Source organism: Etheostoma spectabile, chromosome 20, assembly GCF_008692095.1.
Source record: "Etheostoma spectabile isolate EspeVRDwgs_2016 chromosome 20, UIUC_Espe_1.0, whole genome shotgun sequence".
In the NCBI taxonomy this organism is placed as follows: Eukaryota; Metazoa; Chordata; class Actinopteri; order Perciformes; family Percidae; genus Etheostoma; species Etheostoma spectabile.
The window spans coordinates 600,132-615,992 of NC_045752.1; the positions used below are offsets into that span (position 1 = coordinate 600,132).

A 15,861-nucleotide genomic window follows, 5' to 3' on the forward strand; every position below is an offset into this window, starting at 1 on the left:
TTAAAAAGGTTATTAAATCAATCGGCTTTACTGTTTCTGGATTCATGCTGATGTAATATTCAGTAGTAGTGCAGCATGCTAGTGAAGAACACGATCCTCTACTCATGGTTATGTTAGCTTATACAAATAAGACATAATACAACAATCAAAGAGGAAAAGGAGAACGATACAGAAGATTCAAAGATGTTGAAAAGTAGAAAGAATCCTCACTCCGTGTCGAGTCTCTTTGGACTGGCGAGCTCTCTGGCGCTGCCACTCAGCTCATTGAGGATGACGAGTGGATAAAGGACGTTCTTCTCCACAAACAGCAGCCACACGTGAAGCTTTTCGAACCACATCACGTGAGCGGCGTCTGACAGGAAAGACGATTTTGAAAATGTTCATTTAGTTGACACATTGGAAATACAGTATAAGTAAGTACGACTTTATTTATATAGCACTTTTAAAAAACACAACACATGGTTGCAAAGTGCTTCACACACACATGCACAATACATCTGAATGACTGCAAATTAAGTTTAGATACAGTAAAGTTAAGAGGAGAAACTAGCCAGGAGAATCACAAACAAAGACAAATATTGTCAAATCTTTTTCAATGTTCTTTGTGGATGTTGGCAATGGACATTAAATATCAAATATGAGATTCTATTTTAGTTTGTTTGACACAAGTGTCTATTTTCACACACACACTATAGCTATATGTGATCCAGCATACTTACCCCTGACTTCAAACTGATAGTACTCCTTAGTTTTGAGCAGAGGGTGAGAGAAGCAGTACCAGGGCAGCTGCTTGCGAACTTGAGGCAGCAGGTAGTGAGTGAGCAACCCCACCGTCCCCAACAGTGCATACAGGACATAACTGAGGAAAGGCTGGGGGAGCACAGAGACAGTAGAAAAGCATTATTACACATAATGAGTATCTGTCTGCACGCATAAGACCAGCCGAAAAAAAAACAACAACACACCAATCATTTGTAAATCATTTGTCGTTTCTTTGTTTTCCCAAAAGTGACTGACATCACATCTGATTTTTTATTAATAAGGACATATTGACTGTTACCTGCAGTGCAATAAAGACTGTGCTGACATGGATGGCGAAGTAAAGGACTGCAATGACCACACAGACGATCAGGTCAGACTGCAGACGCTCATTCTGTGCATTCAATAACACACAATTGGGATGGCATTAGAAAATAAAAAAATAAAAAATAAAATAAATTGACCATAGCAGCTTTAACTAATATTATTGCATTAGGGCTCAACAATAAGGACTGCATGATTGCCTGAGGCAGGTAAAATGCCACATCGGGCTAGTAAATGTAGCAACTCACTTGTGTGTTTGGTGGTTAAAAAGAATTAAACGCATCAAATCAAAACAGATTGGCAGAGCAGCCTTTCAGTTGAAATGATGTGGAAACTGCGATACATAATCATTACAGCGCGAGTATTTCACTCGCATTTGCCTCTAAAAAGAGATTGAGAAAAATTGAATATGTATACAAGTTAATTTCTGACCCACTTGCTTGACCGGCAAGTAAAAAGAACCATGAAGCGTTGAACCCTGTGTACACTAATTCAATTTTCTAACGACAATCCTAAATCCAGTACCATTGTCCAATCCTGGCTTTATTTAGATAAACAAAGAAGGCCGACTCACCACTGAGGCCCTGAGCTTCTCAGGTAGAGGGTCCTGTACTTCTGACAGAGGGTCCTCTGGGTTCTTGTCTTTTATATTGGGGACAATCTTGGACTGTATCAGTGAGCTGTAAAGCACAAAGCAAAAACTACTAGCTGCTTCACACACCATCAATCTCCTGAGGGTGACTGATCTCAGAGGGAATGTATAACCACTCCCTGTTCAAAGGATTATTTAGGGTTTACAACCTGGACCCTATTTGTCAATGTTTTTGTGTGTAGGTGACTGATCGGAACAACAATCCTTGAAATTGGTCCAGTTTTAAGCGAGAACGCTGTGACGGGGCAGCCACAGACCGAGGTGCAATGTATCACCCTTATGGGCGAATGTGCATAGTCAATTAGACTAATTAAAAGTGCTGTTTTTGCCACGGACAGGCTCAGATTATTATTCTACAGAGAAACCAAAATCAGCTCTGAGATTACTATGGCTACCCACCAGACTACATTAAATGAATAAAGAAGATACTTTTATCTAAAATGACATGGAGTCTGGTAGGTTTAGTGAACGCAATTTCGCAGTTATGTTATGGTTTATGTTATGGTTTAAAAAAAAGACACTCACTCTTTAACAAAAAAGTCGACTTCCTTAGAAATAATTTCTATAATGTTGTCAGACACTTAAGAATATTAACCTGCGTCTGTCAGCGGCAAAACAAGCACTTTTGTGAACGTAAGTAGAAGTTGCATTTTGCACTATGAACTTACACTGTAGCTTGTTTCGCTGACTCCTGACCGCAGCGTGCTTGCTTATACTGGACCATTGTCAAAGAATGTTTTTTCCATTCATCATTTAGACCCAATATACATAGGGAAATAGCGTCCAGGTTGAAAGAAAAAAAAAAACCTTTAACACTGCAACAATTGTAGGAAAAGTTTCAAGCTATTTGAAATGAGCCTTTTTTTTTAAATGCTTGGACAATCCCAGTGCTAGATAATCCACATCATATGTATTAGTAGAAAAGTCACAGATTATTAATTTGGATTTTTGTCTAGCAGATGTGGGTCAAGCCGTTAATGGAAAATACTTTCGATGAACTGTTTTTGCCTGTTTATGTGCCAGATGGGTGCGTTCACCACATAATGAGCAACAGTGCTAGAATTTCTAAGCACACACTAAGGCAAATTTTAAACATCACTTTGATATTTCACCCCAACTCAGATACTACAAACACTATCGAAGAATATCGGGGTTTGCTGTGCGAGGCAGTGAACTTACATTAGGACAGACGGGTCGCCGCTTTGCCGGCTCAGGTGGTAAGACACTGCCACCAAGAGGCCGCAGAACACAGAAAATAACACCGGGATGTGATGAGGCTCCCAGGTCTCCTAAGACACAGATAATGACAAGGTTTTAATATGTGTAATACATAAATTGTCTATTTTTCTACCAACTATAATGGGTGCAGGAAAAAGATATGGAATCCATCATTAGGTTGAAATATTAATTTGTCCAATACTTTTAGCTATATATATATATATATATATATATATATATATTATATATTATATATATATGTGTGTGTAAAGCCTTACAGAGCTGCTAGCGTGGCTGTAGACTCTTTGTGTTATATATATTGGAAAACAGTGAACATTAATCTTATTTTTTTTAAGGAGAGAGAGTGGGGGGAACGACATGCAGCAAAGGCCCGCAGGTTGCAAGCAAACCTGCGGCCGCAGCATCAAGGACTAAACCTCTGCATATGGGCGCACGCTCTACCAGTTGAGCTACCCAGGGGCTCATAATAAATCCTATTTTTCAGTTTGAATAGCTGAGCTTGCTTGCATCCACTATACAGAGATTGGAATTAATTCAGCTTTTCATAGTTAGCAGATACCTGCAGGTTGAAAAATGTGTTTAGTGAAAAAACTAATTTCGGGCGCCCAGAGAGCTCAGTTGGTAGAGCGGGCGCCCATATACAGAGGTTTACTTCTCGACGCAGCGGGCCCAGGTTTGACTCCGAACTGCGGCCATTTGCTGCATGTCATCCCAACTCTCTCTGCCCATTTCATGTCTTCTGCTGTCCTATTAAAATAAAGGTTGAAAATGCCCAAAAAATTATCTTAAAAATATAAAAAATAAAAAAAAACTATTTTTTGGCTACAGATTTCTCCTACTGTACATCATTAAAGCAGCAATACTGAGGCACTTTTAACTTATACTACATATCACTAAATTCAAAACTCAATTTTTGATCTGGACGTCTTATTTGAAACTGAAGTGGTGGTTAAATTATTGTACTTTCAAATAGCTGTGGAGAACATAGTTTTAAAGTAAATTTAGAATGGATTTCCATCCCCAGGTTTCTTTTTTGATTACAGTTTGATGAAATTCAGTGAATTATATATATTGCAGCTAGATTAGATTTCCATGTCCAGTTGGCTGTGCTCTCACCTTCAGAGCTCCGTAGCAGAAGCCATAAAGCAGAGCGACGGTGATGATGCTGCGCAGGATGCTGTACAGCGCTGACAGAAGGCTTGTGGAGGCTGCAGAGAGCACAGAGAAGGATGTCAGCAATAAAGACCACGCAAGTCCGACAGGCAAGCAGGCCAGACAGAATGCAAATCAGCACTTTGGCCTCTTATATCATAATATACAAAGGCAAGAGTGTGTGAGTGCCTGTCGTCTCATTCTGTAGAGGGCAAAGTCACCCCTGCAGAGAATGTGTGCATCTACAAGTCACTCACCATTGCCCCCGAACACATGAATGTCCAGCTGCTCAAAGATGTACATGACGAATGTGTTGACTTGCGGAAGAAGTCCCACAAAGAAGATGATGGGAAAACACAGGGTGAAGACTACAGGGAGAGACATACACAGACACACACAGACACAGACACACACACACACACACACACCTGATTAGTTTGTACATTCATCTTAAAGCTATAGTGCGTAGTTTCTTTAGCCCCCATGAGAAAGTCTAAGTAATGACAACAACACTGTCGGCGCAGCCACATGATACAAGCCTTTGGTGGTCACGCACCATCCCCCACCCCTTCTCCACGTAGTTACAAGTAGCGTTTATCCCGTCAATTCAAAGAGGACATAGCGAATTAAAGAAAAAAAAAAAAACATGACGCTCTCTTCAGAAGAGTTAATTATATTGTAATTTTTATGCAACTGAAACGGGTCATTTTAGTCATACTGAGAAATACAGAGAGAGTTCTGTGGAGCTGATAGTCTTAATTAGCTTTGTATAAACTCATTTGGCGATGGTTTGAATGTAACGGACTTCCATTAAAAGGTCCCATGGCATGACAATTTCACTTTATGAGGTTTTTTAACATTAATATGCATTCCCCACCCTCCCCTTCAGATCAAGTATTAGGGGACCACTAAGTCTATATAAAAGAGACTTCAGATACAGTATAGGGGACCACTAAGGTCTAATAAAGAGACTTCAGATACAGTATTAGGGACCCTAAGGCTATATAAAGAGCTTCAGTACGTATTAGGGGCCACTAAGGTCTATATAAAGAGTTCAGATACGTATTAGGGACACTAAGGTCTATTAAAAGACTTCAGATACAGTATTAGGACCACTAAGGTCTATTAAAAGAGACTTCAGAACAGTATAGGGGACCACTACGTCTTATAAAGAGACTTCGATACAGTATAGGGACCACTAAGGTCTATATAAAGAGACTTCAGATACAGTATTAGGGGCCACTAAGGTCTATATAAAAGAGACTTCAGATACAGTATTAGGGGACCACTAAGGTCTATATAAAAGAGACTTCAGATACAGTATTAGGGGACCACTAAGGCCTATATAAAAGAGACTTCAGATACAGTATTAGGGGACCACTAGGTCTATATAAAAGAGACTTCAGATACAGTATTAGGAGACCACTAAGGTCTATATAAAAGAGACTTCAGATACAGTATTAGGGACCACTAAGGTCTATATAAAGAGACTTCAGATACAGTATTAGGGGACCACTAAGGTCTATATAAAAGAGACTTCAGATACAGTATTAGGGGACCACTAAGGTCTTATTAAAAGAGACTTCAGATACAGTATTAGGGGACCACTAAGGTCTATATAAAAGAGACTTCAGATACAGTATTAGGGGACCACTAAGGTCTATATAAAAGGATCCAAAGAGCACCATGTCATGGGACCTTTAATATAAAGTAGTTAGTTTAGGCCACTACTGCCAAAAATGTCAAAGTCATCATCATAGCCTCGACATCAAATGCACATGACAGATACTTTGTGTTCCTTGTTCTGCATCTTTGACTGTGAGCTACAGATATTACTGATTCATATTGGTGCACGGTGGCATGTCTCCAGGGCAACTGCAGCAATTAATACTGATTGTTGTTTGATGAGAGGTTGTGCCAATAATCTCTAAACAAATAAACATTGCTTTTAGTAGAGATTGTGGCTCATATACGTAGATATTGCACCTTCCCACCATGTTGGTGGCTGCGGGTCTAATCTTAATCCAGCTCGATTTGTCGGTTTGTGTTTTATGTTGGGTAAACAATTAAAGTGCAGCAGTGGATTCTCTCATGTATCATTTCTGTGCGTTTTTAGAGTCATCTCCTACCTTCTGTGTAGTGATAAGGATGTGAAAATATACAGCCAACATATGATGTTTAAACTATGATATGAAATATATATAAATGAACTGGTGCCTTCCATTAAGCCTAGTGGCAGAAATATAGAAGCTTCTTTGATTATAATCCTGATGGCCATGTTAGTAAGGTACTCCAGCTACTTTATATTGTTTAAAAGAAAAAGGTCTGATAATTTTTGATCTTTTTTTCTTCTTTTCCAGAACTGACTTCTGCAATTCTCTGTTCTGCTGCCTGAGCGGCAAAACCAGTCTGTACCATTTCAGCCATTTTGCATTGGCTTTCTTTTTTTTTTAGAAGTTATTTTAAAGATTTTACTCTCTTCTAGCTACATTTGTGAGCTTGTGTGCCCATATGTACCTACCCCTAAAACTCTGCCAGCAATCTCGACCTGTTTTTTATAAAATAGCTTTTTTTTGGTTTGCATTAAGTGATCTTTCTCTTTTGTGGCACTTTTAATATCTGGGCACTTTCCTGATCATTTTTGTTGTTTTATTGTTTGGCATGTTTGAATTTTCTGTTGAGCACTTTGTTTTGAAAAAGGCCATACTATTGAAGGGCGTTGTTAACAATGGTATCCCTGTGCATGTGAATGCCACAGGGCTGTGCACTTACCGATGACAAGGTCCCTGGCAGAGGCGAGGACCAGGGAGCTGGTGGGTGCGACTCCATAGAGGGTGAAGCGGGATGAAGTGGTCCTCAGGCTGCCGTAGTGGAGCAGCCAAATGAGGCCACAGCACAGGCAGAAGTAGACAGGCCGGCTGTATGCTATGATACGATTATGGCCCTGCAGAGACGTGGTTATAATGATACAAATGGTTCATTTCAAAGAGATGGTCCAGTACAGCTCAGTATTCAGAACATGCAGCCTTGTACATTTTAAATAATAATAATAAAAAATAAGAAAGTGTGAAATACCGAACTAAAAATAATGTTTCTTTAAGTACAGTCTAGTACAGCATTGAAATCCCAACATGGACTAGTGCAATTTTCAATTTCCTTGTGGGAGTCATCCCAAAAGGATCAATAAAGAGAAGTCTAAGTCTAATTTCCAAATCACAATGGGAGGGGGAAATATTTGTTAAAAGCCAAATGTATATGTGTCAAACCATTCTGAAGGAAACATTGTGGTGTATTGTGGTGCTACAGAGACGTCCCAGTCTACAAATCCTATCCTACAGACTAAAGAGGAAAAAAATCTGATCCTCGCATAGATCACATTATAATCATATAATTTGTTTTAAATATTTTTCAATGCAAATGAGAATAATGATGGAAAAATGATCATTCCCTCCAATATCATGAATCATATCGCAACATCTGTCAAAATAATCGCAATGAGAGATTCTCCTCATATCATGCAGCCCTAATTCCAAATGGCTCTCTTCTTATTTTTGGCGCATGAAACTGCCAAAATTAGGTCAGTTCCCACCATGCCCTACAATACTAAAAATGTATGCCCTCGTGGTACACTGTGGATAAAAGTATGCAACAAATAACCCTCACTGATAAAAAGCTCAATGAAATAATCGTTCTCACAAGAAAGAATTCAGTCTGCTGTGTCAGTGTCATGTGAGCCTCGGGGACAGGGACAAAGGTATAAACAGAAATAGCATTGAGTGTATGGTTTCACAAGAGAGGGAGATGTACGTCTGTGTGTCAGTGTGCAGGTTTACACCCAAGAGGCCACGAGCTGTCCTGCTTTTTCACTGAAGGGAGTCCTGTCCGTTTTACGCACCAACAATCAGATAAACTAGACCAGGTTCGCTTAAAATGTGTCAACAATGTCATGGAAACGGGAGGAAAGAATACCTAGAGGTGAGATGAGGGGAAGGAGGAGGGGAAGACACGAGGGGAAGAGGAGGAAAGAGAGGGACAGAAAGGGAGATACAGACAAAGAGTGAGACTAAACTCTGGCCAGCTATTTAAAGCTCGTGCCTGCAGCCGATAGCTGCGGAGCTGCTAAATAAAAGACGCCGTTTCAGAGCAGGCTACTGATGCAAAGGGAGGGAGGAACACACTGACTCACGGGGGAAATGCAACATCATTTTCTAGAACCACAACACAAACAGAAAGAAAAAAAATACTGAATACTAACTATAGGTCATTTTATAGATGGAAGGAAATTGATTCTCTATTTGTCTCAGTCTGATGTTTTTTTTTCTTCTTTTCACTCCTTAACTTTGCTTGTGCACTGTGTGGGCTACCCAGGAATGCAATGATCATCACTCAGAGCAAACCTCAGCCCAAACCTCCCCAAAATGTGACCCCAAGAGAGAGTTCTACTTACATGTCGAGGGGAAGAGGAGTCTGGCTGAACACTCTGCCAATGAACAAAGACACAGGTGAATTCTCCAATGATGTTGAGTATTTTTACACTCAATGAAAACACGCGTTGCTACTTTATTAGAAATAGCTAGCATTAATTCAGTTTTGTAACAATGGTTCTTTGTTTCACTTTTTCAGGTCAAGTCTTGCAATGCTGTGCTGTAAACTCAAGTACTCACCTTCAGTAAGGAATACTGACAACTTGCAATGACGAGGCAGAACTGAAAGACCCATATGTCAGTGAAGAAGCCGTGGACCAGCATCACTGAACCCAGGAAGGCCACCAGGACAGCTAGCACTACGGCCAGCACGTTCTCTAAAACCTCACGGTTCCTGGAACGCAATGGAAAAACGTCAGCTCACGAGGGCATCCGACAGATCATGGGCAAACTGTTCCAGAGGAGTTGACAACAAAACATGCTCCATTACACAAATCTGTACTTTGGAGGGGCTTGAGGCCAGAATAGGGGCTGAAGAGGGACATAAACTAGCTATGTTTCACTAGTAGATGTTTTTTTTCCCTTGGTGCCAGACTGTGAGGAGCCTTACAGCCGCATTGTGAACGAGCTGCAGGCTTCAAAGTGATACAGATAATGTCCAAAATTAACATAAAGAAGATCTGTACAATCTCAAGAAGGATTTCTGTTGATACACTCCATGTTTTTAAAGTGTAGGCTGAGGAAAATATAAAAGAATATCCAATTCACCTTTACATGGAACAGCCTGCAGAGAAATGTGACATTAAAAGAGCCTGTTCAACTTTGTGAGTAAAGCAGTGTGTAGTTGTAGTAGTGTTGGTTAATCTGTTTGGAGTTGGCTGCTCTAGGGGTACCCCTGTTTCTCTTGTTTTTTAACAGTCGGAAAGTGGAACTTATATACAATATACAGTGGCTTGCATAAGTTTACACACCCATGCGAAAGTCGATTAAAAAGAGGAATAAAAATACATCTTTTGGAACTTGATAATTAATTAATTAAAAAAAGGATAATCCAACCTTTTAAGGACACCAATTTTCTTTGTGAATGACTGATTTATTGTATATAAATAAATGTTCTTCCTTAAAATACAGGGGGCACATTTTTATTTTTAAAAGCCAGTAATTTCATGGATCCAGGATACTATGCATCCTGATAAAGTTCCCTTGGCCTTTGGAATTAAAATAACCCCCCACATCTCACATACCCTAGAGATAGGCATAGGGAACTTTCCATAAGATCATCTCTCAATGCAAATCAAACCTGCTATTAAGATAACTAAAATAACACCATGCCTTTCTTAGGTATGGTGAAGGGTATGTCGTTATTTATTTACGATACATTATTCATTCACAAAGAAAATTGGTGTCCTTAAAAGGTTGGATTTTCCTAATCTTTTTGAATGAAGGCATTAAGATCAATTTCCAAAAGATGTTTTTTTATTCCTCTTTTTAATCAACTTTAGCAATCTTTATGCAATCCACTGTACATTGCAACACATATTCCTGGGCAATGAAGTTTGACAAACTCCCTATGTCACTTGGTGGCACCTAAGCCTAAACCCACCTTATGCCTATTTAGCTAAAACTAATGACAAATGTCTGGGCTGTCTCACCTGTCAAACAGTGCCAACAGGGTGAGCCGGTCAAAGTGCAGGCCGACCCACAGGAAGGGCAGAAGCCACAAGCGGTAGTACTGCCGGGCCTTGCCGGCAGCAGCGGTGGCTGTGGGGTCCTCGTGTCCCAGCGGAGCATCCTGGAGCTCTGGGCTCAGATCTCCGTCCTGCTGCTCCAGCAGCTCTGGGTCCATCGTCAGCAGACGGTTCAGACGGATCTGAGGGAGGGAGATCTGTCCCACGGTGAGTCAATTTTTGGCCGATGATACAACTCAAAATATTCACAAATGTGAACTTAAATAAGAGCGGCAAACAGATTTATGAAAAGATCGTGAATGCTAAGAGTTAGTTAAGAGTCGATAAAATGTTGTGAAATGATTTTTGATTAGTGCCAGTAAGAGTGTTTGAATTTGGCTGTTACACAGGAAAAAAGACTATACTACCACCACCACCACCCACCCACCCACCCCCAGCCATCTGGATTCTTGTTCCAAAAAGGGTTCAAAAGCCATCAACGGGTAATCAAAAACACTTTTCTTTGTCATGTAATACAGGCTGTAAAGGGTTTTGAAAACCAATAGAGAAATTTCTAAATTGGTTTAGGATTCAACTGGTAGCCAGTGTCTCTGGTCTGAGGTGACAAGAAAGGGCAAGAAAAGGGAGAGGGCAGCAAGAACACTGTTCAAACTGACAATCATGATTGCCAAAAACAATATGCAGAAATGTGCAAAACAGACACGCAGAGGAAAAAGAAAACAACACGTTGGATACTCACCAGGTCATGAGGGTAGAAGCGAACTGAGGTAGAACTGGAGAGGTGGGAGTCAGTGTCCCTGCAGGGCATTAGATAAAATGAGCACACTGATGAGAGAAAAGCATCTGCTGCACTCATTGTATTAAACCATGATTTATTTTCTGGTGACCTTAAACTAAATAGCCAATAGGCGTTTTGCTTTGCTTTTGTAGGGTTATGGGTTGTTGTTTTTTTCAAAGCCATGTCACACACCAATGCAGCCAGTGGAGAAGTGGCTGCACAAGGAATTGCAAGATATGCAACACCGAACTCCAGAAAAAAGATCAGGTAGATGACTGGAGAAAATGTGATAAAAGAAGTAATATTAACTTCCACTGCTCGCTGTTCATGTAAAGAACTGTTTTTGCAAATGACAAGTGGCTCATTGAATGGTTTCGGTTAAGAGCAGTAGTTTGTAAATGTAGGATATATTTAGACTAGTCGGTCCGCTATTACCTGCCATGCTTTTTCTAGCGTTTTATTTTTTATAGAGGATGAGTTTCCTTCCTTCTACATATTATATGCTTTGCTGCCTAGTATATATGGACATAGAAAATAAAGACACTGAAGAAATTGGACTCTAAAATCTAGAAACTATAAAGATAATTAAGTGATAAATATAATGCGCACTGTAAAACATGAATGTTATTTCCTCCCAGCACAATATAAGGTCAAAAACCATTGGGGTGTCCTCTCCCTGATGTTGCATAAATGTACAAGAGACTATACTACATAGTGAACTAAGACTATAATTAAGGAGGATTGTACAATTAGGATAGGTTTTTATAAATCGTACAATCCTCCCAAATTACAGTCCCAGCTTACTGGACAACCCAAACTGTGTGCTAAGAATGTCAATTTATTGAATCCTTTATTTGTTAAGGATACAAAAAAATGTAATCAACTAAAATAATTTAAGGTGCATTGGTCCACTATAGAAAATGCACATGAATAGCACTTTATATATTGCCCTTAACACATTTGGCAACTTTATCAGCCTTTTCTAATTATCACAACAACTGTCATAACATATTCACCAGACGCCTGACATGAACAGCAGTCTTCATCCAGCAATAGAACAGTACTTATTTGAACAGCAACATGCACCTGTTGTATTTCAATGCAGGCTGATAACAGTAAGGTAAACCCACTGCTGAGTGAACAGAAAAGGCTCCAGGATTAACAAATCTTAGCTGTACAGAGTAAATCCCCATGGTAATTTAGGGTGTGCAAAAAGAAATAAAAAAATTAGACTCACATTGACGAATCGATTCAAGCTCTACCGATTCTAAATCGATTCATAGAATTCCCCCAAAAATTTTGAAACGAGGCAAGGCTAAATCGAGCCAGGATAATTGGGAAATCCGGACTTAATCTTGGTTTTGTAAAACAGCCCCTCGGGTGTGCTTCTGCAACAACTATGTAGAACTAGTGGTAGGAATAACAGCGTTATTAATAACGGCGTTACTAACGGCAATACTTTTTCAGTAACGAGTAATCTAATTGATTACTCTTCCCATCTTAATAACTGCTAAAAAAATGTGGCGCGTTATTATAACTGAAGCTGTTTTTTTCCTTCAGACCGACCAGATCTCTGAGCCGAGAGGCAAAGACTTTTTTTCTTCCTTGGTTAGAGGCCGTGCACGAGACAAGCGCATAAATGCCGATTGGCTGAGGTTGAGTAAAATTTCATGGTAAGCCAATCAGAGGTAGAGTTGGGCGGGTGTTCATCAGCATGCATAATGTAATCTAGACCTACTCTATCTGTAAAGTGTCTCGAGATAACTCTTGTTATGAATTGATACTATAAATAAAATTTGAAATTGAAATAAATCGGACACATCACGAACAACACAAGGAGTCAGTCAACGAGAGACAGGTATGGTGAGGCCAAAGGAGGAGCGATAAATATCCAAAGTACCAAAACATCTATGGTGTTATTTGTCTCACTTTGTCCCACAGCAAGTTTAGAGTTTAAATGTGTGTACATTGTTTCTGTTAATAATGTATTGCATTTAGTGTCCATGTCATTATAATATTCAGATTTATCATAAATAATTGAACATGCACATGTATTTTAAGTTCTATTAAAGAGGGGTGGAGGTGTGGTCACATTTGAGCATTTAAACATTTACATGAAAGTAACACATTAGTTACTTTCTGAAGTAACTAGTTATTTTTATAATGTGTAACTGAGTAACTAATTAAGTTACTTTTTGGAAGAAGTAACTAGTAACAGTAACTCATTAGTTTTTAAAAGTAACTTGCCCAACACTGTGTATAATTGACAAGGTCACAAAATGACACATATCAGTAAATTATTGACATGTAAATAATCCGCTCCCAGTCAAGAACAATATAGAAGTGCACCCAGATAGCTCACTTGGTAGAGCAGGCGCCCATATATGGAGGTTTACTCCTCAACGCAGCGGGCCCGGGGTTGACTCCGACCTGCGGCCCTTTGCTGCATGTCCTCCCCCCCCCCATCTCTCTCTCCCCTTTCATGTCTTTATCTGTCCTGTCAAAAATAAAGGCCAAAAATGCCCCAAAAAATAATCTTTCAAAAAGAATATAGAAGTTAGATTACATTAATTTTACAGAGACAGATCTATTGTGAGAAAAAAACAAGGCCATCATCTGAAATCCCACTTAACACATGAGATGAAATATCAGTTTGCCACTAACCATATGTTATTGGAGGCTCGTCTGGTTGCGGGTTCAAAATTGACCAGGGACATGTCACAGCCGCCAGCCTCGTACAAGGAGGGCGTGATCTTTCCTGGAACACAACAACAACAAGAGAGAGAAGCAAAGTCACTCCATAGAAATCCCAAGCAAAGTGCGTGACTGTCTGCGGGAATAATTTCCTTAAACTACATGTTTCCATGCAGGGATATTAGATAACGTTGGTAATATTATTGTGTTCATCTCAGCTAATGGGATCATTGAGTGAATGTGTCTCCTCCCAAAGAGGCTATGAGCAAGAGTCCGTAATTTCCTTCAACAGCAGTTAGCGTGTTCCCATTGTACATCTGTTGCTTCAGTGGGGCTTTATTGCAATTTAGAAAAGCAGGACATAGACTTAGTAGCCAACAACAATCATACGTCACAAAACCTTGACAGAAGGACTTATTTCAAGTACGTCCACAAATCCTACACACGGTCCCAAACAGTTTGAATACAACTTTCAATTTTACAGGTTTTTTTTCATTTCCAAGCTATTGTGTATGGGTACTGCAAAACCCATCTTAAATAGATTGCTGAAATACTGAATTATTCCTAACAGCCCAGGAGGAATATATTAAAAAGGAGTTGCCATGGTAATGCTGCTCCTGCTCAGGTTATTGAAACCTTGATTGCAGATTGTTGTCGTTTGTTTTTTTCAATAGTTTGGTTATTAAAAATGCTTGGGGGAAATGAGAAAAAGACGGCTCAGCTGGAATGAGGTGGGGAGTTGTTGATACATAAATATGGCCAAGAGAAAGAGAGAAAGGATGACCCAAAGGGATTGCCCTGTGAATCCAAATAATATCACAAAAATAAAAATAAAAGATGCATCCGTACTCTCAAAACACTCATGCCCTCCAGTTTTGCCAATGACAAAAATATAGGCATATTCCCTTTTCATAACTAAATGTGAACGTGCAACTACAAAAAAATAAAAATAAAAATAAAAACTTTCAAGAATTTCTTGGAGCTTTGAAATGTACTTTAGGATTAAAGTATATGTATTCAAGGATATCTGATAAGAACATGACCCGAGGTAAATTTGTGCAATGCATTTTTTTTCTCAAGACGTCCTCAGAGAACTACAGCTGTTCTTAAAAGCCTTGTTGAAACTGTGCATAGGTGTTAACCCATGTCTGACATCAGGGTCACATATAAACTCAGATACCGTCAAAGTAGTGAAATCCTATGCAGTTAAGCAAGAATTATTAATACTCAAAGATAAGAAGCGCGCATATTCAGACCGACAGGTTTCTCATAATAGTCATCTGCTCTGAGTCAAATTATAAGTAGGAGCAGTAATCCATTTACCACCGGTTCAGAGGAAGCACATTAAACAGCTCTTACAAATCTCATTTTTTTCTGTGTGGAAGCATTGAAGTGATAAGGATATCAGTGGAAAATGTTTGCGGATAGGTATCAACAACAATCTGTAACCCTGTGTTGTCAGCAGTGGGGGGTAGGAATGATGTGACCAAAGAGTAACGTCCAAGTGAGGTCAAGTATTGGATACAGACAATATCACAGACAGTGATAAATGGAGCATGAATAATTGCACTCAGCTATGACCCGTTGCGTCAGTCCACCGACCGTGGATAATAGTGCTCTGCTATGACCAGCTCTCTTCGAGCAATTCCAAACCATCCACGCTACTGTGGCAACTTTCTAACCAAAGCATAGAAACGGGAACAATACAAGCAACACAAAAAGAAAAAACAAATCCGTCATATGGATCCACCTCGCCACAAACTACCAATCCAACTCTCCTCCGTGAGAAATTCCTCCATCTTAATATCTGGGCTTTCTTCCCCGGGCTCCCTACCGAAGTCGTCCTGCAAGCTGGTAGCGCCAACCGTTGAGGCCTTGTCCTGAGAACCCTCCAGGTGTGTGCTTCCATTCCTGGCCAGCAGGGAGGCGCTTGCGCTCAGCACGGTCACCTGGGACGGGGTTCTGGATGGCTGACTTTTCACCTGGGAAGTAGAAGGCTGGGAGGCCTGGCTGAGAGCCTCCTGAAGACTGTTGGGGGAGAAGGGAGAAGGGGAGGAAATGAGAAGTGATGAAGGCCAGAAGGGTTCTGTTGATATACAACATCAACACAGGGGGGAGGGGGGTGACAGGTCATTTCATAATAAAAAGGGG

The 15,861-nt window shown here is 40.0% G+C and overlaps 1 protein-coding gene across 1 annotated transcript in view; it reads right to left on the reverse strand.

The window, feature by feature from the left end:
- The window catches only part of pcnx1 (pecanex 1), a 43,985-nt gene that overhangs the window by 14,041 nt on the left and 14,083 nt on the right, over nt 1-15,861 (reverse strand). The window contains 14 exon segments of the mRNA XM_032501114.1: nt 211-352; nt 720-870; nt 1,061-1,153; nt 1,658-1,763; nt 2,915-3,024; nt 4,091-4,182; nt 4,384-4,494; nt 6,899-7,070; nt 8,574-8,606; nt 8,791-8,944; nt 10,203-10,435; nt 10,978-11,035; nt 13,681-13,774; nt 15,545-15,738. Of these exon segments, the coding sequence (XP_032357005.1) occupies nt 211-352; nt 720-870; nt 1,061-1,153; nt 1,658-1,763; nt 2,915-3,024; nt 4,091-4,182; nt 4,384-4,494; nt 6,899-7,070; nt 8,574-8,606; nt 8,791-8,944; nt 10,203-10,435; nt 10,978-11,035; nt 13,681-13,774; nt 15,545-15,738 (1,743 nt within the window).